Here is a 26,137-nt window from a genome sequence, read left to right as displayed (position 1 = left end):
GCCGTCGGTCTCTCAGTGTGAGCGGTCTCTATCATTGCCGTCGGTCTCTCAGTGTGAGCGGTCTCTATCATTGCCGGTGGTCTCTCTCGGTGTGAGCGGTCTCTATCATTGCCGGTGGTATCTCTCGGTGTGAGTGGTCTCTATCATTGCTGGAGGTCCCTCTTGGTGTGAGCGGTCTCTATCATTGCCGTTGGTCTCTCAGTGTGAGCGGTCTCTATCATTGCCGTCGGTCTCTCAGTGTGAGCGGTCTCTATCATTGCCGTCGGTCTCTCAGTGTGAGCGGTCTCTATCATTGCCGGTGGTCTCTCTCGGTGTGAGCAGTCTCTATCATTGCCGGCGGTCTCTCTCGGGGTGAGCGGTCTCTATCATTGCCGTCGGTCTCTCAGTGTGAGCGGTCTCTATCATTGCCGGTGGTCTCTCTCGGTGTGAGCGGTCTCTATCATTGCCGTCGGTCTCTCAGTGTGAGCGGTCTCTATCATTGCCGGTGGTCTCTCTCGGTGTGAGCGGTCTCTATCATTGCCGGTGGTATCTCTCGGTGTGAGTGGTCTCTATCATTGCTGGAGGTCCCTCTTGGTGTGAGCGGTCTCTATCATTGCCGTCGGTCTCTCAGTGTGAGCGGTCTCTATCATTGCCGGCGGTCTCTCTCGGGGTGAGCGGTCTCTATCATTGCCGTCGGTCTCTCAGTGTGAGCGGTCTCTATCATTGCCGGTGGTCTCTCTCGGTGTGAGCGGTCTCTATCATTGCCGGTGGTCTCTCTCGGTGTGAGCGGTCTCTATCATTGCCGGCGGTCTCTGGTGTGTGAATTGTAGTCCTCCCGCACTGCGGTCAGTTCAGGAATGTCAGTTGTCCTGTAATTGGGACTGAATGCGGCTCGGCCAGGAATGTCGGTTTTCAGACTCATCTCTGCTGGAAGTCATTTATCAAATCTGTTTATAAGGACCGTCCGCACTGCTGCCCAGCAACCAATCAGAGCCAGGACAATGAAAGTACAGTGCAAAAGTTTTAGGCGGGGGGGGGGGGGGGGGGGAAGAAATGCTGTGAAGTAAAAATGTATAAATATTATATTGTTTGTTTTTATCAATTTACAACATGCTGAGTAAACAGAAGTAAAGTCTGCGACTTCCCTTTGGCTTCCAACCAACAGCAGAGCTTCCACCCGCACAGCTGAGGAATTTTGTAGGATTAGAGTCAGGTGTCTGATTAACCAATTATAACAAGCAGGTGCTAATGATCATCAATTTCATATGGAGGTTGAAAGAGTCATTAAGGGAAAAAGAAACAGCTGTGCAGGAAGCTGAAAACTTGGTGAGGAAAAACCCAAAACTGCCGCTTAGCCCAGGTCCAGATTACTGCGGACTGAATCGCCCGATTTCATACCCGCATGCCAACTTCCGGGGCGAAAGTAGTACAGAATCTACTTTTGGGAATCGGCGCGGCGCAGATTCGGATGGTGCCATTTCCGGCAATAGCCGCCGATTTGGAATGCGATTTGACATCGAATCGCATCAACGTGAACCAAGGCTCGGGCGAGGTTGTGGAAGACGGTTTCGTGTCACCGGTCATACAGCATGGCAAGATCGAGCGCATCAACAAGACACACGGGAGTTCCACCGCATCAGGAAAAGGTTTCACGGCGGTCTGGGGGTTCGAGATGTGCGGGTCACTCGCTTTTGAAGAAGCAGAAAGAAAACTGGGCAGTGTAGAGGAGTGCAGAGGAGTGTAGAGGAGTGCAGAGGAGTGCAGAGGAGTGTAGAGGCCGCGGTCGGCAAAGGAAACACAATGCAGCAGATGAAAGACGCATCACAATTCATTCCCTTCCACGTCAGATGATGTCCAGCAGTGCCATCAACACCCAGTCCTAGGTACCCCCATCTACTGCCTGGAGAAGTATGGTGGAGACCCAGGAACACCCCCCCCCCCCAAATCTACTTTCAGGAGAAGTCTGGTGGAAATCAGGGGGACCCGGGTACCCCAATCTACTGTCCAGGGAAGGCCGCAGGAAATCAGGGTGACCCGGATGCCCCAATCTGTCCGGAGAAGTATGACAGAAACCAGTGGGGGTGAGGGGTAACAGGGTCCCAATCTACTGTCCAGGGTAGTCTGGAGGAAACCAGTGAACCCCAGATACCCCGTCTACTGTCTGGAGAAGTATGGTGGAGACCCAGGTACCCCCCCCCCCCCCATCTACTTTCAGGAGAAGTCTGGTGGAAATCAGGAGGATCCAGGTACCCTCATCTACTGTCCAGGGAAGGTTGCAGGAAATCAGGGGGACCCAGGTACCCCAATCTACTGTCTGGAGAAGTATGACAGAAACCAGTGGGACCCGGGTGCCCTCATTTACTGTCCAGGGTAGTCTGGAGGAAACCAGTGAACCCCAGATACCCCGTCTGCTGTCTGGAGAAGTATGGTGGAGCCCCAGGCCCCCCCCTCCCCCAAATCTACTTTCAGGAGAAGTCTGGTGGAAATCAGGGGGACCCGGGTACCCCAATCTACTGTCCGGAGAAGTATGACAGAAACCAGTGGGACCCGGTTAACCCTCACCCCCAATCTACTGTCCAGGGTAGTCTGGGGTTAACCAGTGGATCCCTGGTAGCCCCATCTACTGTCCAGAGACGTATGGTGGAAACCAGCGGGACCTGGTACCCCCCCCCCCTCCCCCATATCTACTGTCTGGAGGAAAGGGACCTGGATACCCCATCTGCGCTCTGAAGAAGTCTGGCCAGAAGTAGTTTTCATGGTAGGATTGCAACCAGAAAGTCTGATGTAGAGAAAAAAAAAAAAAAAAAAAAAACAATTAAGGCCAAGTCACTGAACTATGCAGGAAAACCTAGGCACGGGGGGGCTCAGAAAAAATGGCAGCAGGTCCTCTGCATTGAGGAGTCACAATGTGAAATATTTGGCTGTCACAGGGGGCAGTTTCTTGGGGGGGGGGGGGGGCTGGAGAGCGGGTCAATAATGTATGTCTGCAGCCAACTGTGAAGCATGGTGAAGATTCCTTGCAAGTTTGGGGCTGCATTTCTGCAAATGGTGTTAGAGATTTGGTCAGGATCAACGGTGTCCTCCGCGCTATGAAATCCAGGCAGATACTTCATCATGCCGTACCATCAGTGAGGAGTGCGATTGGCCCCAAATTTATTTTGCTGAAGAAGGACAACAACCCCCAAACATGCAGCCAAAGATCATTAAGAACCATCTTCAGTGTAAAGAACAACAAGGAGTCCTGGAAGTGATGGTTTGGCCCCCCAGAGAGCCCTGATCTCACCATCATGGAGTCTAAGACGACATGAAGAGACAGAAGGATTGGAAGCAGCCAAAATCTTCATAAGATCTGTGCTTAGTTCTCCAAGATGTACCTAAAACAACCTACCTGCCGAATTCCTTCACACACTGGGTGCAAATCTACCTAGAGGAAGGCAAAGGGGGGGGGGGGGAGGGGGGGGGTACCTCAAAATATTCTTTGGATTTCTCTTCAGTTTGCATTTTGTTAATTGATAAAAATTCAAAATAAAAATTAACACTTCAATTTCTGAAAGCATTCTTTACTTACAGCATTAGCAGCACACCTCTCTAATGTCCCCTCCCCCACCATTATAGATTTATATACCTCTGACATATACCGCAGCGCTGTACAGAGATCACTGAGGCAGTTGCTTCAGTCTCTGTACCAGAGGAGCTTACACTCTAATGTCCCCTCCCCCCCTTTATCAGTCTCTGTACAGAGGAGCTTACACTCTAATGTCCCCTCCCCCACAGTCACATCAGTCTCTGTACAGAGGAGCTTACACTCAGTTGTCCCCTCCCCCCCCACAGTCACATCAGTCTCTGTACAGAGGAGCTTACACTCAGTTGTCCCCTCCCCCCCCCCCCACAGTCACATCAGTCTCTGTACAGAGGAGCTTACACTCTAATGTCCCCTCCCCCACAGTCACATCAGTCTCTGTACAGAGGAGCTTACACTCTAATGTCCCCTCCCCCCCACAGTCACATCAGTCTCTGTACAGAGGAGCTTACACTCTAATGTCCCCTCCCCCCCCCCCCACAGTCACATCAGTCTCTGTACAGAGGAGCTTACACTCTAATGTCCCCTCCCCCACAGTCACATCAGTCTCTGTACAGAGGAGCTTACACTCTAATGCTCACAGTGAGATCACAGAAGATGAAGAACAAAGCTGTTTTCTCTTGAAAAACTAAAATGTGCGTTTTTTTTATTTTATTTCTGAGAAAATAGTATAACCGGCATTCAAACAAGCGATCAATAAATATCAAAAAAATAAATAATTAATACATAATGTACAGAATTAACACTGAGCGCAAGAAACGCCTTCTGAGTACAAAAAGAGGACAAGAGGAATAAGTTACAAAATAATAATAAACTGGCTTGGGGGGTAATGGGGGTCGGAAGGCACTTGGGATACGTTGGGGGGGGGGGGGGGGGGCACATCTGATTGTACAATCTCCGGGAGGTCTGTGTGTATATGGGGGACCCCACATCTATTTCACAGCAACATACGGTAAACCTTGGCTGGCCAGGATGACACTCCGGGGGGCTCATTCACTAAAGCATTGCCGGCCGCTCACCGAGCGAAGTGAATGTTACCAGACACTGCATCACCCCATTTACTACGAACAACCAATCAGGTGCGAGGAAACGGAAAGAAGAAGGATTTTACTCACACAAGATTGGCTATCCATAGTGAGCATAGCTCCACCCCCCCCATTCACTACACAGCAAGGCGTCTCCCCTCCGATAATAAATCACCTTCTCAGATTTATTTCACTAAAGATTTGCAGAAGAAACTGGAATTTAATGATCTGGAACTAAAGAGTCCCCCCAAAACTGATATTTGTTGTGCAGATGACCTATGACCCCCTCCTCCCCCAACTCGCTATAGAGTCACTCCAAGTAGGGATGGTGGGAACCCCTCATAATGGGCACAGCGGGCGTACAGACCCGGGAACTTGGCACAGGGATGGTGGGAACCCCTCATAATGGGCACAGCGGGTGTACAGACCCGGGAACTTGGCACAGGGATGGTGGGAACCCCTCATAATGGGCACAGCGGGTGTACAGACCCGGGAACCCAGCACAGGGATGGTGGGAACCCCTCATAATGGGCACAGCGGGCGTACAGACCCGGGAACTCAGCACAGGGATGGTGGGAACCCCTCATAATGGGCACAGCGGGCGTACAGACCCGGGAACTCAGCACAGGGATGGTGGGAACCCCTCATAATGGGCACAGCGGGTGTACAGATCTGGGAATTTAGCACAGGGATGGTGGGAACCCCTCATAATGGGCACAGCAGGTGTACAGACCCGGGAACTTGGCACAGGGATGGTGGGAACCCCTCATAATTGGCACAAGGGTTATAAAGATCCAGAAGATGTCACCAATACCAGTAAGAAACCATTAGGTGGCGACACTTCAGCATCTCAGTATCAGTTTTGGGTGGACTGACCCGTCTTCACTCTGCAGTTTTATATGTAAAAAAAAGGTAAAACATGGAGCCCGATGGGACATCAGACACAGCAGGCTGGCAGTGAATTTCACTTTTTTTTTTTTTTTGAACTGTGGCTCTCAGCGGGTACCATTCCACATTCCAAAAAGGATAAAAAATTTGCCACATGCGAAAAGGCTCTCATTTTTTTTTTCTCTTTAAAACCACGGAAAAAAAAAAAAAAAAAAAATTAAAGACGCGTCCCGATGCCAACCTTGTAATTTCCTAGGAATGCCCTGATGTGTGTTTTTTTTTTTTTTAACTGGCCAGATGGTTTGCGTCTGTGGCGGCTCTGAGCCAGGAGGAGGTCACCGGGAGGGGGAGGGGGGAGGGGGTTGGGACGTCTGCGGGTATCGCCCCGGTAGCGGGCCATCGCTATTTTTAAAACAAAATATATAAAAGAACATTAAAAAGTGCTCTGGAGTCCAGCAAAGTACACTGCATGCCGCAGCACGCGGGGGCCGTCCGCGGGTTTAGAGGCGCCCTTTGTCCGTTTCGTACGGGCGTCTCTCCCGCTCTGTGGCGGCTCCACGATCGTCCGATAATCCACAGTACCCGTGTGTGTGTGTGGTGGGGGGTTGTAGTATTATTGCATATCACTGAGGAGCAGAACCACCACACCAAGTCCTTGCAGCGGGAGAGCAGAGATCACACGTCTGTGCGGCCAAAATCGGAGGAAGCTCTCCTCCGTGGGACGAGGATCTCCCCCGTGGGACGAGGATCTCCCCCGTGGTCTGGAGCGGAGGACGAGTCCGGTGAGCAGGGAACGAGCGTCCGATCTCCAAGCTCCGGCATTGGTCGCAGTTTAACGCAAAGGCTGCATTTCGGCGTCGGGACGGCATCGGCTGCCCGTCAGATGGGGATCCCCATTTGGTTGGCCTGTTCTTTGAGTCCCATGATGCTGAAGGCGACCCTCTTTTGGTGACCCGGGAGGCGGATGCCAAGCTGTTTGACGTCCCTGTGGGAGGAGAGAAAGTTCCATTAAAAGTCATCCAACACCCCGTATGATCGTAATACCGCAATTTACTAGTCTGAGAATGTTAAACGCTGGAAGAGTCAGAGCAAAAAAACTTCCATCGGCCATGAGCTATTCTGTATCATTGACTCGTAATAGCGATTATTCATCAGGTTTACAATGTATCATTTCCCCAGATTACCCAATAAAACTTTTACAAGGTGGCAGAACCGGCTCCGTACCGCCGTGTATAAGCCGGAGAAGGAGACACCTTGGACCTCAGGCAGAGAAGGATTATGGGTTACCTGGCCGTGACATTATAAGCCGGTTATACATTCTGGTGTCTCACCCATAGGATTACACTGAGCAAGGCCAGATCTAGCCTATCTGATCTGGGGGTACAGTAAAAAGTCAGGGGGACATAATGCAAACACGACCTGGGAAACACTATTAAACAGAACTTGTGCCCCCTTACATCAGGTGCCCCCAGTAGAGTCCCCCCATTACATCAGGTGTCCCCAGTAGAGTCCCCCCCCCATTACATCAGGTGTCCCCAGTAGAGTCCCCCCCATTACATCAGGTGTCCCCAGTAGAGTCCCCCCATTACATCAGGTGTCCCCAGTAGAGTCCCCCCATTACATCAGGTGTCCCCAGTAGAGTCCCCCCATTACATCAGGTGTCCCCAGTAGAGTCCCCCCATTACATCAGGTGTCCCCAGTAGAGTCCCCCCATTACATCAGGTGTCCCCAGTAGAGTCCCCCCATTACATCAGGTGTCCCCAGTAGAGTCCCCCCATTACATCAGGTGTCCCCAGTAGAGTCCCCCCATTACATCAGGTGTCCCCAGTAGAGTCCCCCCATTACATCAGGTGTCCCCAGTAGAGTCCCCCCATTACATTAGGTGTCCCTAGTAGCCTCTTCCCCAACTAAAATCTGGGGAAAGAGGCCCAGCACCCCCCTAAATCCAGCCCAGAGGCTCATGGTTCTACAGCGCAGTTAGGGTGGCCGGCCTGGAATAACGGCCCAGCAAGCTCAAATAAAGCGAGCGTGCCATTTCCACAGCAACCTCCCCATAGGATTATATACCTTGCAGTCTTATTCTTCACATGTAAACTGCCCCCCCCTCCCCATTGTATTTATATACGAAACACTCCAAGACTACCAATAGGTGCCGCCATCTTGGATGTGATATCAGCAGCCCCAGGGTTCTATAACATTTCCCCTTCACTCCTTCCCTGGCAGCTACATAAGAGGCAATGTAGGAAGGGGAGGGGTGGAGGAGCTGGTCCAGCACAGTCACCTCGCACTCTATAGGATATCATAAGAAGAGGACACTTACTCTTGGCTCATCAGGATGACCTGGTCCATGGTGTTGAAGGCCGAAGCCATAAAACACTCCGTATATTGCTGCATCTTGATGGACTCCAACCACTCGGCAATACTCCGGAAGGGCATACCGTCCGATCCGCTGGTGCTGGGCAACCGGATGGAGATTCTGCGGAGAGAGGGCGGAGTCACGGGTCAGATGGCCCTTTGTCAATCTAAGGAATGATTGGTGGCGTTAACTTGGCTTCATTTGTGACTCCCGAAAATAAGTTTATAAGAAATGCATTTAAAGAGGGATGGGCTCTAGCTGAAGATCATACAATTCTGTACAGGGGCCCCTTTAAAATGTGGACCTCTAAATGGGCACCAACTTCATCACCTCCCCCAGAACCTCACATGGTCAATGGGGTTGCCCATCACATAGCTGACCAATAGCATAGAGGAGGGAGAGGGGTAGGCCAAGACAGCTATAAAAGTACAACACAGGACCTTCTAACTAAACAGAGGCTCTAGAGTTCTACCTCAATGTGGCCATCCCATCAGGGTTCACAATTTTGTAGTGTTTTTGGCACGCACCCACCTTGGGTCAAAGTCAGCCATAGTCTTCAGAGATTCGGGGGCTCGGATCAGCTTGTCCAGGATACTGACGATGTCCGGGAACTTCGGCCGCCGGTTTCGCTCCTGTTGCCAGCATTGCATCATCAGCTGGTAGATGGCGGAGGGGCATTCCATGGGGGCCGGTAGGCGGAAACCTTCGTTAATGGCCTTCATGACCTGAAAAATAATGAAAAAGGCAAAACGAGGCGTCAGCCGACACAGAAAACACAAAAGCCATCAACCGCTAAGATGACAAGACTGAGCTTTCTGCTGGAAAGGACTCATTACGCACCTCCTGATTGGACATCTCCCAGTAAGGGCGTTCACCGTATGACATCACCTCCCACATGACTATGCCGTAACTCCACACGTCACTGGCGGAGGTAAACTTCCGGTAGGAGATGGCCTCAGGGGCGGTCCATCGGATCGGAATCTTCCCTCCCTGGATGGAAGAAAAAAAATAAATACATTTTTAATACATCACAATATTGTAAAGATCACCTACAAAGTCGCAATCAATAGCAACATTTTATTGAGGACGGGGACTGATGTGAATGTACATGTAAAGTGCTGTGTAAATTGACAGCGATATACAAAGTACCTGAAATAATAATATACAGAGAGATGGAGGATACAATGTATCAGACATTTGTAGAATTCTAGTGGACACCTCTATTTTTCGTTACCTACACCAGGGGGCTCCAAACTTTCTAAACAAAGGGCCAGTTTACTTTTGTTAAAACTTTAGGGGGGCTGGACTGTGCCCAGTAGGAGTAAAACCATGTCCCATCCTTAGTGCCAGCACGGGGATGGAAATTGTGCCCCATTCCATGGCGCCAGCACGGGGATGGAAAACGTGCCCCATTCCATGGCGCCAGCACGGGGATGGAAATCGTGCCCCATTCCATGGCGCCAGCACGGGGATGGAAATCGTGCCCCATTCCATGGCGCCAGCACGGGGATGGAAATCGTGCCCCATTCCATGGCGCCAGCACGGGGATGGAATCAAGCCCCATTGGGGGAGGGAATCAAGCCCCATCCTTGGCGCCAGCAGGGGAGGGAATCAAGCCCCATCCTTGGCGCCAGCAGGGGAGGGAATCAAGCCCCATCCTTGGCGCCAATTGTGGGTTTCAAGGGCCAGATAAAGCCAGAGGGCCACAGTTTGGAGACCACTGCCCTACACAAATCAGCAACACCAAGGACACGGATGAGTGAAGCACACATCTCCGGATATAATCCAGCAATCTGCTCGGTACATTTTCTTTGCAGAGCCCGAGCGATCGCATTTTTTCTAAAAGCTGTCACTTTCATACTTTATTCAAAATTCCTGAGCGGTCACGGCGTGATCGCTGTTCTGCAATAGTCACCAAACCACATATTTGTTTTTTAACCCTTTATAAAAAACGGCGCACAAGACTTCCTATTTTTCTCTTCTTTCAAGAGGCACGTCAAGAATCCGCAAGCTTTTCAATCTAAAACATTCTCAGAATTTCCGCCCCCCCCCCCCCCCCCAAATCACCGGCACATGTCCTGCGCCTACTTACGCTGGTTGTGTACGTGGCTTCGGGGTCGTCCTCCAAAACCCGAGACAGGCCGAAGTCTGAGACTTTGCAGACCAGCTGGCTGTTCACCAGAATGTTCCGAGCGGCAAGGTCGCGGTGGACGTAGTTCATCTCAGACAAATACTTCATGCCGGCGGCGATACCGCGCAGCATGCCCACCAGCTGGATGGGGCTGAACTCTCCGTCGTTGTCCTGCAGAAAGGGAACAAGAAGGAATGGGTCATATATATTTAGCGAGAAGGTTTCTTTGCATTGGGATGTGAATCTAGAACAGTGGTCTCCAACCCGAGGCCCTTTGCTTGCCGTTATCTGGTCCTTGGGGCATTATTCCCTCCGCCATTGCTGACATGGTTCCTGCCACTGACACCAAAGGGGCACTATGCCACCCACCAACACCAATGGTGGGGCATTATTCCCTCCACCTTTGCTGACACAGTTCCACCCACTAACACCAATGGCGGGGCACTATTCCACCCACCAACACCAATGGTGGGGCATTATTCCCTCCACCATTGCCGACATGGTTCCACCCACTAACACCAATGGCGGGGCACTATTCCACCCACCAACACCAATGGCGGGGCATTATTCCCTCCCCCATTGCCGACATAGTTCCACCCACTAACACCAATGGCGGGGCATTATTCCACCCACCAACACCAATGGCGGGGCATTATTCCCTCCACCATTGCCGACATAGTTCCACCCACTAACACCAATGGCGGGGCACTATTCCACCCACTAACACCAATGGCAGGGCATTATTCCCTCCATCATTGCCGACATAGTTCCACCCAATTACACCAATGGCGGGGCACTATTGATATCAACGATGGGACACCATTACTCCCCCCCTAATACCAGTCATGGAGCATGGTTTACTCCCATTGATGCCAGGACATCCCCTTCTCCCATTGGCCCACCTAGAGTTAGGACAATGAACTGGTCCTTTGTTTAGAAAGTTTGGAGACTCCCGATCTAGAACGAACAAAACCCAAAGCCCATCATTCTCACCTTCAGGAATTTGTCCAGAGCTCCATTTTCCATGTGTTCCGTGATGATCATCATCGGCTTATCTGCAGGGACACAAAAGCTGACATCAGGGGTTGCACGCATAATATAAAAAAACGGCAAATGGCAAATATAAGAAGGGCCCATGCTTACATCTGGAGACCACGCCTTCCAGGCGGATGATGTTGTGGTGACAAAACTGGCCCATGATGCTGGCCTCGCTCAGGAAATCGATTCGCTGCTTTTCTGTGTAGCCGGCCTTCAGTGTTTTAATGGCCACCGGAATCTCCTTCTTCCCCGGCAGCTTCAGGATTCCCTTATAGACTTCTCCGAACTCCCCTGGGAGAGCAAAAGCACAAGCACGTCAGCAAAGGACCTGGCTTTCTCAGGAACCTTCTTTTGTGACCCTTGACCCCTGTTAATTTAAATTGAACGAGGCTCTAAAAATGGTCTCCTAGGTCATTAAGGAGAATACACTATATAGCCGGAACTTTACTGGCCATCAGCTATATGAGCTTGTTGAAAATTTCCTTTCAAAACCATGGCCATTAATTGGAACTGCTCCCCTCCTCCCATAGCCATTGATCTAGAGTTGTCCACCCTCCCCCTTGTGGCTATAAACAGCCTACACTTTTCTTAGACTTTTTTTGGAGGGTGTCTGTGGGAATTTGTACCCATTGTTGAGGTCAGGTAATGATGTTGGATGAGAAGACCTAGATCACTACCAGCATTCAAATTCAAGATGATCAATAGGGTTGAGGTCAGGGCTCTGTGTAGGTCACTAGAGTTCCTCCACACCAAACTGGTCAACCCAAGTCTTTAGGGCGCGGGGCCCAAACTGGTCAACCCAAGTCTTTAGGGCGCGGGGCCCAAACTGGTCAACCCAAGTCTTTAGGGCGCGGGGCCCAAACTGGTCAACCCAAGTCTTTAGGGCGCGGGGCCCAAACTGGTCAACCCAAGTCTTTAGGGCGCGGGGCCCAAACTGGTCAACCCAAGTCTTTAGGGCGCGGGGCCCAAACTGGTCAACCCAAGTCTTTAGGGCGCGGGGCCCAAACTGGTCAACCCAAGTCTTTAGGGCGCGGGGCCCAAACTGGTCAACCCAAGTCTTTAGGGCGCGGGGCCCAAACTGGTCAACCCAAGTCTTTAGGGCGCGGGGCCCAAACTGGTCAACCCAAGTCTTTAGGGCGCGGGGCCCAAACTGGTCAACCCAAGTCTTTAGGGCGCGGGGCCCAAACTGGTCAACCCAAGTCTTTAGGGCGCGGGGCCCAAACTGGTCAACCCAAGTCTTTAGGGCGCGGGGCCCAAACTGGTCAACCCAAGTCTTTAGGGCGCGGGGCCCAAACTGGTCAACCCAAGTCTTTAGGGCGCAGGGCCCAAACTGGTCAACCCAAGTCTTTAGGGCGCGGGGCCCAAACTGGTCAACCCAAGTCTTTAGGGCGCGGGGCCCAAACTGGTCAACCCATGTCTTTGAGCTGGCTTTGTACACCGTCTCAAAATCAACTAAATAAAGTCTACCCAAAGGTCTGCAACCTTGTGGAAGATCATCCCTCATCTCCTGGTGATACCCACCCTACAGGGACCAAGAGAAAAATTAAAAGCCATCATGGGATTCTGACCCTCCCCTGCCACATCCAGAGCGATATGCAAGTCACAGACATGAGTGGCCCCGTATGGCAATCTCCTATTTGGTTCGGTATGTGAATTCAATGTGATCCTCAATGGCCGTATAAACAAGCTGTAAGGCGGCAGTGGCTATATTTGTACAGACCGGTAATCTGATGCCCTTCAGTGAGTCAAAGTACAGTAGTATTTAACTAAAAACCGGTCTGTGCTCAACTATGACTGGTAATTCTGCACGACCGGAAGGAACCAAAAAACACAAACACAATAGACTGAGACTTCGGTCCAAACTCAGAGGGCAGGCAATGATACGTAGGCCAGGAATGTGTTCTACTGATAGCGGAAAAGCCTCACAAAAGCTGCAACCAAAAATCTTTTCTACGCACCCTGGAATGCATTGTTGGTGCACATTACACACAGCTTGATGGGAAAGAACTGATATAAAAAAGGTTCCTCAACTATCCACATGATCTCTGCATTATGACCAAGTTTCTCCTAAAATGTCCCTTTAAAGTTCTAGGCATACACCAATTTGTGAAAACGTCCAATCTAGATCTTGAGGCCATCGACGATGGACCTGGACTCTCACCTGCTCCGATGACCTTTTGCTGAGCAACAGCATTGGGGGGAATCTCAGTGGTAAACTTCAGTACGGCCTTGTTGGGGTCTTCATATGTGTGAGGGTCCACGTATGTCTTCAGGGGCTTCACTTCTGCTAGGAACCAGAGGAGAGGGGAGGTCAGACATGGCAGGATACTTTCAGTGATAGATGAGCTGAGAGTATAGATTGCCTCGATGGGCCCTCTTGACATGTAAATGGAGACTTCGTACACCAGAGACCTTGGGAGGGTATCAGACAAGCGGGATTTCTAGGAGAAGGGTCTCAGCTCTTGTTGGGATACAATTTAACCTTCTTAGCACTGATAAAAGGATAATTAAGCCAGATAGCCCCAATGTTGTAGAAGTATTGTTTTACCCAATAACAGGGTCTCTTTACTCCCATCATCACCAGGGACCCAGATGGACTATGATATTTTAGCAGCATAGTCCAAATTCCCCTACGTGTAACACTCTGGGGCAGCCATTCTCAATCAGGGTTCCTCTAGAGCAGTGGTCTCCAAACTGGCCAGTAGGCCAGATGTGGCCCTTTGATGCCAGTGGGAGGAATGGTGCTCTATTGTTTGGTATTTTGGGGAAGATCAAGGCAAGCAAAGATGGGGTACCAGTCCTCCCGCTGGCACCAGTCCTCCCACTGGAACCAAAGATTGGGAACGGTTTACTTCTTCCACTGTTGCCAAGGCATTTTCTATTCCCACTGGCCACAGTCTGCCCCCCCTAAAGCTTGAGGGACAGTGAATTGCCCTTAGTTTATAAAATTTGGAGACCCCGGCTCTAGAGGATGCAATTGGCTCCTTGAGCTGTGGCTGACCTGCCTCCCGTTGGCTGGTGCTGCCATAGTTCTGGGGCCAAACATGGCAAAGCCAGCTGCATGACCACCAGTCACGGTTCTAGCTGTATGTAAGGGGTGGGCATTATGACCACATAGTGCCAGGAGCCATCTTCCCACTGACCACCAATGAACTGGTTTTAGAAAGTTACCAAAAACCTGAAAATTATTTTGAGGGTTCCTCAAGAGTAAAAAGCTGCTGGGGTGGGGGGGGGGGGAAGAGATCCCGAACTAGATGAGCCCAGCAAAAGTTTCTGCTCACTCCTTTCTAAGTGTGTCCGAGGGAAGAAGCGGGGGGGGGGTTGGGTGAACTCACCAGATTTAGAGAAGTACACATCATCTCCAGATTGTCGAGAACGCCCGTTTCTTCGCCTGCAGAATGAGAGAACAAATTAGTGCCAAAACACAGACCCCGATCACCGAATAAAAGTTAACAGATACAGAGGGCTGACGATAAGAAGGGGGGGGGGGGGGGGGGGTGCTGGGTGGAAGAGATGTTACAGAAAAAAAAAAAAAAAAAAAGAAAGAAAGAGGATTCAAATCTGCATACATTTATACAAGTCTTCAGACAATGACTGTGGCCCATCTTAGGACACTGAAGAAGAGAGAGGTGCAGAGAGAAGCGTGGCGGGGGTACTTACGTCCTGTGTACAAAGACGACGAAACCGATCAGTAGAAGAACGATGAACACACCGGCTGCAGCTCCTCCGATGATGGCAGCTTGGTTGGCTCCTTTTGGTTCTATGGATAGAAGGGGGTATATAAAATTAGTATTAAAATCCAAAATGGTGAATATTGGCAAAGCGGCGAGCTCCGACATAGACCCACCATACGGGCGTTCATACTATTCCAATCCTTTCCACCGACCCTTACCTTCCGGGAGGGTGTCAAACTCGTACTCCATGCTGTAGGTGCCGGCACCTTCCACCGTCTGGGCCTGAACCCGCACCACGTAGGTTGTGCCCGGCGCAAGCTTCTCAATGATCACGGAGTTGCCGTCACATCGGTGAACGGAGTAGCTGTTCTCGTCATTCTGAAAAAGAGCAAATCAAAAAAGGGAGGAAGAGGAGGAAGAAGAAGAAAAAGAAGAAAGAAGAAAGAAGAAAGAAGAAAAAGAAGAAAGAAGAAAGAAGAAAGAAGAGGAAGAAGAAGAGGAGGAAGAAAAAGAGGAGGAAGAAGAAGAGGAGGAAGAAGAAGAGGAGGAAGAAGAAGAAGAGGAAGAAGAGGAAGAGGAGGAAGAGGAAGAAGAGGAAGAGGAAGAAGAGGAGGAAGAGGAAGAGGAGGAAGAGGAAGAGGAAGAAGGTCAGTATGAGAATTCGGCCCAATGGACAGGTCTGGAAATTTGCCTAACTAAGGTACATGGGTCTAAGGTCACCTTTTTGTTGTAGGCCACTTCATACTTCAAGACGCGGCTCTGTTGGCGAGGGGTCACCAACCAGGACAGGCTCAGGGACGTCTTGCTTCGACTCTCCAAGTTGATGGAAGTCACCTTTGGGGGCTCTAAAAGAAAATACGGAGGAGATCAGATGTTAGCCGGTTCCTGGTTCCCATCATATTACGGACGTAGCTACGTCCGGGAAGACCGAACGCGGCTACCACTGCGCACGTGGCCAGTTCCTCTTACCAGTCTGATTGAGGCTGACGCGCAGCGTTGTGTGGGTCCCCGCCGTTTTGGTGCGCGACACCCCATTCCGCGCCTCTACCGTAAACGTGTAGTTGAGATGAGGCTCCAGGCCGCTGATGGTCAAGGCGGTGGCTTTGAGGTGGCGCGGGTTTTCCGAGAAGTGGATGCTGGCGTCACAAGGCTGACACTCCATCTGGTCGGGCAGACATTGTTCACAGGTGACGACGTAGAGGACATCATCGCGGCCCCCCGTGTTACTGGGGGGTAACCAGTGCAGCATGACTTTGGAACCCGAGCCGGCGGCGGTCAGCTCACGGGGCGCTGATGGAGAACCTACAAAAGGCAAAAATCAGACAGTCAGACAGGTCCAACCTCTACAAACAGTCCCATCCAAACTCCCGGGAAGGTTCTTTTAATACTTACTGGTGCAGGGCGAGGAGATGGGGTCGATGGTCGCGCGGAAGTAGCCATCTTGGCACGGGCAGGAGGTAGCCCCTTCGGAGGAGAGCTCGGTGTGGGCCGGGCAGGGTTGGCACAGGCTGTCCGAGGCTTCGGCTTTGAAGAACCCGGGTTTGCAGGCTGGAGGAGACAAAAAGAGACGTGGAAACGGTTAAAGGAATCTCACCAGACGAGTTCTTCCCCTTCTGCAAAGATCGCTTTACATGTGTAAACGGAGAGCAAGAGAAAAAAAAACGGACTAAAATAAACAAAAACCGCGCCGAGCGAAACCTGAACGTGGCGTGTTTATAAATCACCTAACCACAAAAATGGCTTCAGAAAAAAACGGGGCGGCCGGGCACCCCGGGTCACATCCTGTTTGGCTGGAACCGTATTAAAGAGGAAGAGTCCCAAGAATAAAAAATGCCGGACACGTCACCATATACAGCCAGAGCCTCGGCCTTCAGGAACCCTCCACCTCTCATCATTGAACCCCAGTCAGCGACGCTGCCTAGGCTGAGATTCCATCAGTCTGCTGCAGGCAGGAGGAAGCATTTCCTCAGTCTCCCCTCCCCCCAGTGATCAGACTTTACACTATGGGGCTGATCTGCGTCAGACATTTGTGAACACAACTTGTACGTCTTTATCCGTGATACAAAAAGGACGCAGTTATAAAAGCACACCTATATTTTGGGTATAACCTTTTGCCCCTGACCTCTGCCCCCCAGAGGAAGTACCTTTCCTCACTCCAGGGGGATCGGAGCAGAGAAGGGGCAGATGGAACACATAGCTGATTTTTTTTGTTCTGGAAATGACAGGAGCCTGTGTTGTCTGGCCCGGGTTTATTTGCCGCTTTTACGGGTGGCTGGGCGGCTTATTAAAACATTTAATGGAGGCTCTGGGGGAAGAGGAAAAAAAAAATTCCTGGAGAGACGTGACGTGGAGGTTAACCCGTTGGGTGGACACCGGGGCCGCGCCGGGAGCTGGAACCTTTCACCCGCTCCTGCACATCTATAGAAGCCTCCAAAAAAAAAAGGAACAGGTTGGTCCGGGGCGCCGGCTGCGTCACCTAGCAGAGGCCCACCGGGGGCGCCAACCTGCCAGCCGGTTCAACCGGTCCGTCCGCTACTCGGGGGCATGAGGGACGATTGTCATGTGCCGCGTCTTCTACAAAAAGAGGAACGTTTGCCTGCTGAGACTCTTCTACAAGGTCTTGGCTGGTCCAAGCCAACCGCAAGACAAAAAAACCCCACACGGCTCTGCCAGCCCGCACGCTCAGTGAAGACGGCGAGCCATCAGAGGGCCCCCGAGGGCCCCTTTCAGGAGCCGTAAAAACCATGAATGAGCCAACAAGGAGGGTTCTGGGGCTTTAAAGCTCTCATAAGTCAGTCGGAGTTTTACGACCAGCGTATAATATACCGGCCAAACCGGTAACACAACGCCGACACTTTACAAGGCTTTTACCCTCAATTGCCGGTCGGTGGGGGGGGGGGGGGGCAGGGGGGTGAAGACGTTTTACTGCAGAGATGGAAGCTTCTCATCGAGGAGAGACCGTTATGGGGCAGGCCCTCGCTCTCAGGCGGATTGAGATGATGGGGTTGTAGTAGGGGTGTTTGACCAAAAATTATCGACTGAAAAAAAATTTAAATAAATATCGGCATTAAAATTTATTTATATATATATATATATATATATATATATATATATATATATATATATATATATATATATATATATATATATATAAAAATTTATTAATAATAATAATAATAATAATAATAATAAGGGACCAAGAATGACATGCTCCCATTGACTTCAATGCAAAAAACGCCAGCCACATATATAAATTTTTTATTTTTATTTTTTTATGTGGCTGGCATTTTTGCATTAAAGTCAATGGGAGCATGTCATTCTTGGTCCCATATTATTACTATACAATTTTTTTTTTTTTTTTTTTTTTTTTAATAATACAATATATAAAATTATTATTATTAATATTATATTTTTAGACGCAATAAAAAAATTTATATATATATATATATATATATAATATATATATATATAATATATATATATATATATATATATATATATATATATATATATATATATTTATTTATTATTAATAATTTTTTTAGATGCATTAATAAAAGAAAAAAAAAATTCTATCTAGTTTTTAAAGCATCGAGCCCCTACATTAAAATAAATCTGCGTCCTGGTGGGGAGGGCGGGCTCTACGGCGCAGACGTGCGCCACTATACGCGGAATTCATAGACAAGCCTCTGGCTGCACAGGCGATGTTCATTCACACACACACAGACCGCTGCTACAGAATCGCCACCCGACAAACGATCACCTGCCACCTCAATCCACCCGGTGGGAGCAAGAACCGGCTTCTACACCGTGCCGGGGGGGCACTATGTAGCCAACCAGGAAAATTAAAAAAAAAAAAAGATAATAAATGAAAAGCCCGGGACAGGAAGGAGGTTAAATGGGCAATAGTTTCCCTGCACATGTGGAGACCGCATCTGTGGCTGATAATTTTGATCGGTCACATCTACAGTACAGAAGAGCTCATCCATCCAACACCACAGGGGGGTGTATATAGAGGATTCCTATATACAGAACACAGGAGTTACCCCCCCCCACCAGCAGGGGGGGGGGGGGGGAGGAGGACTCACTCCGGGGATGGAAGGTTCAAGTCTTTAGTCCTGTAAACAAACAATTTCTTCTCCCCGGAGGGAAGGACAACAAAGGCCCGGCAGGGGGGTGTATAGAGACCCCAGAGGGTGATGCTAAAATGTTCCAGACAGAAGGGAAAAGGAGGATTAAAAAATATCAAAGGGCCACTAAAAAAAAAAACATAGAAAAGGAGGAACAGGAAAGGGGGGGGGAGGGGGTTGAGAAGTTTTTGATGAACTTTAATGAAGATGTAAAAAAAGTTAAATTTTTTATTTTTATCCCCCCCCCCCTCAGAAAAGTAATAAATCAATGGGAAAATACTACAATTATTTAAATTTAGATGGACAAAAAAAAAAAAAAAGTGAGGAGGTTAAGAATCTTACAGTGGAAGAAATTCTAAATAAAAGTCACATTTCTGCAGATATTGTAAAAATTACAACAAATAATAAAAACAAATAAAAATTAAACAAAACACACCAACAAACATAAAATGCAAAAAATAAACCACACAAAACTAAAGTATATAAAATCGAAACAATAACAAAATGCAACGATATAAAAAAATTAAAAATAAAAAAGAAATAAAGAAAAAACAAACCAACCAAAAATAAACTTGGGAAAAAATAAATAAAAATAATAATAAAAATTTTTTCAATAAGTTGTGCAATGAACCGGTTTCATTTTCCCATTTTATTAAATATGCAGGAACCCCCCCCCCCCAAAAAAAAAAAAAAAAACCAAGCAGGTTCGGAGTGTAATTTTGGTGAAAGTTGGCCATACTGGCGTCTCACCACCCACCTCCCGCCAATCTGGAGAGCTCGGCTTTTCCCCAGCAGCACCAACTGATGAGGGTCAATGGAAACTCTTGACCCGACTTGTTGCGGGGCTGTGCGGGAGTCATTGTCGCTGTTTGCATTGATGGAAGGACAATGAAGGGGGGGGGGGGGGGGGAATCTGGAGGAGAGAGAGAAGGGGGGGCCAGGAGCATCTGCCACCAGCGGGAGCCCACTTATGACTGGAGAGGGAGAGGCGGCCCTCCAAAACAGCATTCTGATACCATGGCGGTCGTATCCGTGGGAACCAGCCCGCCGCAGGCAGCCGTCATTGTCCTATAGATTCATCAAAAAAGGGTGAAGGGTCTCATCTTCAGCACCGAGGAGGGTGGGAATGGTGAGGCCAAGAAAACAAACCACCAGGCGGAGGGGCAACCGGTCCTGGCACACGGCCCGCAGGCATCGGCCAAACAAAAAAATATCGCTTGGCGCTGGATGGAGCGGGAACGCGTCTCCGCAGAGGAACAGTACGGGAAAATGTCTTCACGTTTTAATCTTTGTTTAACAGAAAAAAAAATAAAAAAAATAAAGAAACTCACATGAAAATTCCCGCACACGTACCCCTCGGGTACAATCGTTTTTATTCTTTTTTGGATACAATTGGAGGAATATCACCGACACGTATTCACCAGAACCGGGAGAGACCTCAACCGACCATCAGCGCCGCCCCGCCCAATGACAACCATCGCTTTACATGTGGGTCGGGGGGGGGGGGTGTGGATGATGACCGACCTATGAATCCCCCCAATACACTACACCGCCTGATACAATGTAACTTCTCGCTTTACATTTAGCAATCTTAACAAGAATATCAGCATAAAATATTAACCAAATAAAAAATATTAAGAATAATCATCATATTATATGATTAACAAAAAATAAATGATTAATAATAATAAAAATAATTATTATTATTGTTGCTGCTACTACAACCGACATAATAAAAAGCAGCCAGCGTGCTGGAAAATCTCTGCAATCTGGAAGCCAGGACGGAACAGATTTGCACACAGCAGACCACAGACAACCCAATGTAAACGTAGAGCGCCCCTCCTCCACACCGACCAAATTTACCAACACCGCCAACCTTCATCAGTCTGGAAGGGGGATGAAGGAACCACCTGGCCGTGGAGGACAGCTTGGCACAGAAATAAGAAGACGGATCATGAAAAAGTGGCTTATTAAAAAAAACAAAAAAAAAAAACCCACACACACACCTCACACTGAAGTGTCAGCTCTTGGGACGAGCCCATCTGTTAGCTTAACGACTTCTGACAGGTTGTCAGCAATTTACAGCAAGTGCCTGGAAATCTCTGGGAGGAGCCCCGGGGCAATATGGGGCCAAAACAGCTGGCAAACCCCTCCCCCACCCAGAGGTGCCAGTCCCCCCCCCCCCCCCCCGCCCAAACTGACCCTGACTCCCATTCGTTATTCTGAGTACAAACAATGGTGTTATGGCCGCCCCAAATTGAGATGAACGCCGAGTGCACAACTTTGTAGCGAAAATTTTGAGAGATATACAACAATCTTACACCGGAATAATTCTTGGCGGACGCCGAATCCCCCCCCCCCCCCCCCAGAAATCTTTGTGTAATTGTACAGATAAGGAGATTGTTGGGGGGGGGGGGGGGGGGTGGTGGCACGCAGGGCAGATAAGGCCGGAGCCAGGGGGTGCAGGTGGAGCCTAGGAGGGTGGACGGGGGAGGGGGAGGTCCTCTTTCTTGCTCCTGGCCATAACACCGGCACAGGGTAGTCATCAAGGTCAGAACAGCCAAAAGAGGACAACCCCCCCCCCCCCCCCCCTCCCCCGCACAGCTGGAATGAAGACCATTAATGTTGGCTTTGTTCCTCTTCCCAGAACAAGCCGCCTCTTGATTGGAATCCAAACAAGTCGCTTTAGGACAACCCTTTTATGAGCGCACCGCAAAACACGGCGACTGTCCAACGCACGCCGTCCGTGTACACCGCGTCCGGTGTCACTTCTCCATAGGGAAGTCCGTCTAAGAGAGCTCAGCAGGAGGACCAGACCCCAAAAATAGACACGCTAGATGGGACCCTCTCCCCTCCCAAGCTTCAGGGCCCCCAGGGACCTCTGCGCCCCCCCCCCCCCCCCCCCCAAGCTTCAGGGGGCCTCTGCCACCCCACCCAAGCTTCAGGGGGCACAGAGGCCCTCTGGCCCCCCAAAGCTTCAGGGGGCCCCCCCCCCAGAGGTTTCTACCTTTCTCCCAAGCTTCAGGGGCCCCAGAGACCTCTGCTCACCCCCCCCCCCCCCCCCCCAAGCTTCAGGGGCCCCAGTAGTCAAAAACCAACCCAACCGTGTTCTGGTAACCTACAAGGCCAATAATGTGCCAAGCCAAGTTCAGTGGAGAGGACGGGCAATATCAATCCACTACGCCCTTCCCCCCCCCCCCCCCCCCCCCCCCCAGACACCGGCAGAAAGAGCGGGGGCCTCCCTTAGGCTGCATTTACTTTTCGCATTTTGTTAAAAAGAACACAAAAATTGCGCCGCATTTTTGCGCCATATGTATAGAGCAGCCCATTCACCTCTATAGGCTGCCCTAGGCGGGTACCTTTTTTGGGTGCGTTTTCCTAGCGGCACATTTTACCCCTTATGAATGATCGGCAATGCAAGCATCATGGGCGTTTTTTTGTGCGTTTCGTAAACGCACACCAAATTAGCGTTTCATGAAGGAGCATAAAAAAAATCGCGTAAAGTGTAAATACAAGCTTAGACACAAGAAATGTCCCGAATCCGGGTGGATCAGGCGATCATCATCCCGCGTCTAGCGATGGCGTCCCATCTACTCTACATAACGGCGGCGGTCTAATCACGCTGCACCAAAAAAAATAAAAAAATAAAAATAAAAAAAACACAAACACAACCCAAAAACTCACCCCACACATGGGGGGGTTGGGAGTTTGCGCAGGATGGCAGCAGACGCCAGAAACAGGTGACTGGCAGGCGGCGGTCGCACCTCTCCGCAGAATTCACACCTCCCTTGTTTACTCCGTCACGGATCTGTGAACTCCGAACACGGAGGATCAGCTACTGCAAATCCAAAAATGGCGAGGAGCGGGGGGATGGGCCGGGAAAAAAATAAATAAAATAATCGAGCTTGTGAGGGTGGCGGGCACTCCATGTCCCCTCCTCCCCCCCCCACCCCCGCGTTCTCCGACTACAAGAGAGTTTACGATCACTATTCATTGTTGGATCCTCTCACCTAAAAATCGGATTATTTGTAACAAAAAAAAAAAAAAAAAAAAAAAAAAAAGCAGAATTTCCACAGATGAAAAGTTTGTATCATTTCTACCAAAAATATATTTTCTGTGCAGCTCCTCCCCCAAATGATGTCATTTTATAAAAATCGCACAATTAACTTTTTTTTTTTGCCTCTTTGATTAGCCGATCCTCAGCACATTCCTTGGTTCTCAGCGCCGGTCATGTTGACCAGCGGTTTTTATAGCGATTGATTTAAAAAATAAATAAATAAAATCCCCCCCCCCCCCCACCACCTTTAAACCGGCCAGCATGAGCCTCCGAATCCGGTACAAATTCCATCACATCCCCATCGGATATCCACACAATTCAAAGCTTCCTGCTTGGAGGCCGGGCGCTTTCCTGTCCTCTGCCCTGTCATGGCGACCCCGGGACGCGCAGAGGAAGCGGCGCTTCCCCTTGGTAGATCTGGCCACGAGCTGGGAAGAGCCGGACATCTATCTGAGGGGGGGGTTTTGCGCAGCCTCGTGGCTTCGGCGGACGCGGCAAAGAATAAAAAAAAAATAAAAAAAAATTAAAAGAAAATAAAATTTGCGTTTTTTTTTTTTTATTTGTCTGTAGGAGGCGAAGGGCGGCCAATTGGGAATGCTGCTTTCTGCCTGCAGAAGGCAGCCAATTACATCGAGCCAGTGGAATTTATTACAGGTAAATCCACAAACTCCTCCCTCCCCCCCCCTTTTTGTTATTTATAGGAAAGAAATTGGGAACATATTATATTATTATTATTAATAATAAAATAGGAAGTTGTGGCTTATTAGAAAAATCCACAACCCCCCCCCCCCCCCCATTTTCTTATGTTGTTGGCATTTATTTCTATACTAATTAATCCACAAACTCCCCCCCCCCCCCTTTTATGCTGTTGGCAATTTCTAATGTATTAGAAATTGCCAACATGAGAAAAAAAAAAAAAAAAGGGGGGGAGGGGGGGGGGGTTTGTGGTTTTATCTGTATTAATATAAATATTAGAAATTGTCAACATGGGGGTGGGGGGGGAGGGAGTTTATGGATATAATATAATAATAATAATAATAATAATAATAATAATAATAATAATAATAAAAATTGTCCACACAAAAAAAAAAAATATATATATATATATATATATATATATATATATATTTACGACTTTGTGATTTTAGTAATGAGCCCCCATGATGGGTCATGAGCGGCGGCGAGGAAGGGGTTTGCACTGACACAGCACATCCTGAAATCCAATCTGCAGCCAGGACTGCGCCCCCCACCCCCCCCCTAAATAAAATAGCAGAGCGTCTGTGCAGAGACGGGCGAGGTGTGCGCTCGGGTTTTATCCTGGAGGTGGGCCAGGACCCTGGGATGGATGTGTAACGCGACACGTCTGAGAGCGTAAAACGCGTCTCCGGGTGTCGCTTCCTGGAGCTCCGACACCTGCCGCGGCCTCGGGAAACGGCTCAGAGACTGGAAGGCCGCGGCGTGAAGCACCTTAAAATGCGCAGGTGTTAAACGCCCGCCGCGGTGTGCAAAACGGCAAAAAATAAATAAAAATAAATAAATAAAAAAGGGGACATTTAAGCTCATCCCACACGCCGGACGCTCAGCACAACGTTAGCCATGATTGGCCGCCACCGCTGGCTTACCGCCTCCCAACGCTCTCCTTGGCACTCTCCCTCTGGTGCCGGAAGCTTTTATTAGCTTCTCAGCCGCCATGTTGAAAGGCATTCATTATGGCCGCCCCGGCCTGCATTCTTGCACTGCGTCTTTCCTCGCTGTTCCCACGCCCGCTGAACACCCGTCCGCTCTGAATCACACGGGGACAATTACAGAAGACACGCTGTAATTACCTCCGCAACACCTGACACAAGACATTCCGGTTATTGTTCAGACTTTGGGAAACAGGCGACTCACCTCATAAAAACGTTGCAAGACTCCAATCGCCCCGCGATTAATCAGCGGGTTCCACGCACGGCTCAGAGATCCGTCACCGATCACGTGATTAATCACTGGCCGCCAAAACGCTGAACCCAACTCCCCAAGTCTATTAAGATAAAGGTTTTCCTTAAAGGAACACTCCACTCAGAGAAGTGGGCAGGCTGCTACCTGGCTGTTGGGTTGAGCTGTTGGATTCTGGACTCCCCAAGACTCTGCCCCACCAGAACAAGTTTTAAGAGTGGCCTGGTCCGACTTTTCCTGTGTTCCAGATCAGGAACTTGGGGGGAGGGGGGGGCCTCAAGTCTTTAATGATCAAATGGGTTGTCCAGGGCTGGGCCAAAAGGTGTAGGCAGAAGGCACCTTGGTGGGGGGGGGGGGGAAATTAGCCCTTGGATGCTAAAGGATGTTATTACTTCACTGGGAGGTGCTTGGTGGCACTTCAGCCTCGGGTGCCAAAGACCTTGTCCCTTCACTGGGAGGGGTTGGTGGACATGTTGACCTTGGGTGCTAAAAGGACAGTGTAACCTTTACTGGGAGGGGATTGGTGGCCAGTTAAGCCTTCAGTTCTTCATTGGGAAGGTGGATGGTCTTGGGTGCTGGGAGAACCATTTCAGCCTTGGGTGCCAAAAAGACATTGTCCCTCCACTGGAAGTGGTGGACACGTTGACCCTGGGTGCTAAAGGACCTCATCACTACACTGGGAGGGGATTGGTGGCCAGTTAAGCCTTCGGTTCTAAAGGCTTTCATGCCTTCATTGGGAGGGTGGATGGTCTTGGATGCTGGAGAACCATTTCAGCTTTGGGCGCCAAAAAACCCTTGACCCCTCCACTGGAAGGGAGTGGTGGACACGTTGACCTTGGCTGCTAAAGGACAGTGTCCCTTTACCGGGAGGGGATTGGTGCCAGTTAAGGCCTTAGGTTCTAAAGACTTTCATTGGGAAGGTGGATGGTCTTGGGTGCTAGGAACCATTTCAGCCTTGGGTGCCAAAAGACCTGTCCCTTGGAGGGGGGGGGGGGGGGGGTGGGAATGGAGGTGTGTGGTGGTAACCACTTCAGCCTTGGCTGCCAAAAGTACCTAATCAGTACACGGAGGGGATTGGTGGCCGGTTCTAGCCTTGGGTGCTAAGGACCTTATTCCTTACTTTGGTGGGGGGAGGGGAGTGAACACTTTAGCCTTGGCTGCATGGGACTTTGTCCCTTCACCGGGAGGAGGAGGTGTGGGGCCACTTCAGCCTTGGGCTAAAAAAAAAAAAAAAAAAAAAAAAAAAAAAAAAAAAAAAAAAAAAAGAAATCACGGAGCCCCAGTTTCCTTGACTGGGACTGTCATTAGGTCCCATAGCCAAGATCACACCCAGACCTGAAGATC

The 26,137-nt window shown here is 49.7% G+C and overlaps 1 protein-coding gene across 1 annotated transcript; it reads right to left on the bottom strand.

Annotated features, from left to right (window-relative positions):
- Positions 1–4,195: 4,195 nt before the first annotated feature.
- On the bottom strand, positions 4,196–24,550 carry EPHA2 (EPH receptor A2). The gene is given in 15 exon segments (XM_077474734.1): positions 4,196–6,457; positions 7,793–7,948; positions 8,360–8,553; positions 8,669–8,818; positions 9,921–10,130; positions 10,953–11,042; positions 11,044–11,288; positions 13,159–13,284; positions 14,333–14,388; positions 14,658–14,757; positions 14,890–15,049; positions 15,392–15,516; positions 15,641–15,973; positions 16,064–16,252; positions 24,481–24,550. Coding segments are annotated over 15 exon segments (2,310 nt in total). The 3' UTR covers positions 4,196–6,351.
- Between the last annotated feature and the right edge of the window lie 1,587 nt (positions 24,551–26,137).

This window comes from Lithobates pipiens, unplaced genomic scaffold (genome assembly GCF_037356315.1).
Source record: "Lithobates pipiens isolate NorthernLeopardFrog02 unplaced genomic scaffold, aLitPip1_a1.2 Scaffold_126, whole genome shotgun sequence".
NCBI classification, from domain to species: Eukaryota; Metazoa; Chordata; class Amphibia; order Anura; family Ranidae; genus Lithobates; species Lithobates pipiens.
Note: the sequence above shows the minus strand (reverse complement) of the source record. Positions and strands in the feature narration are given on the sequence as shown.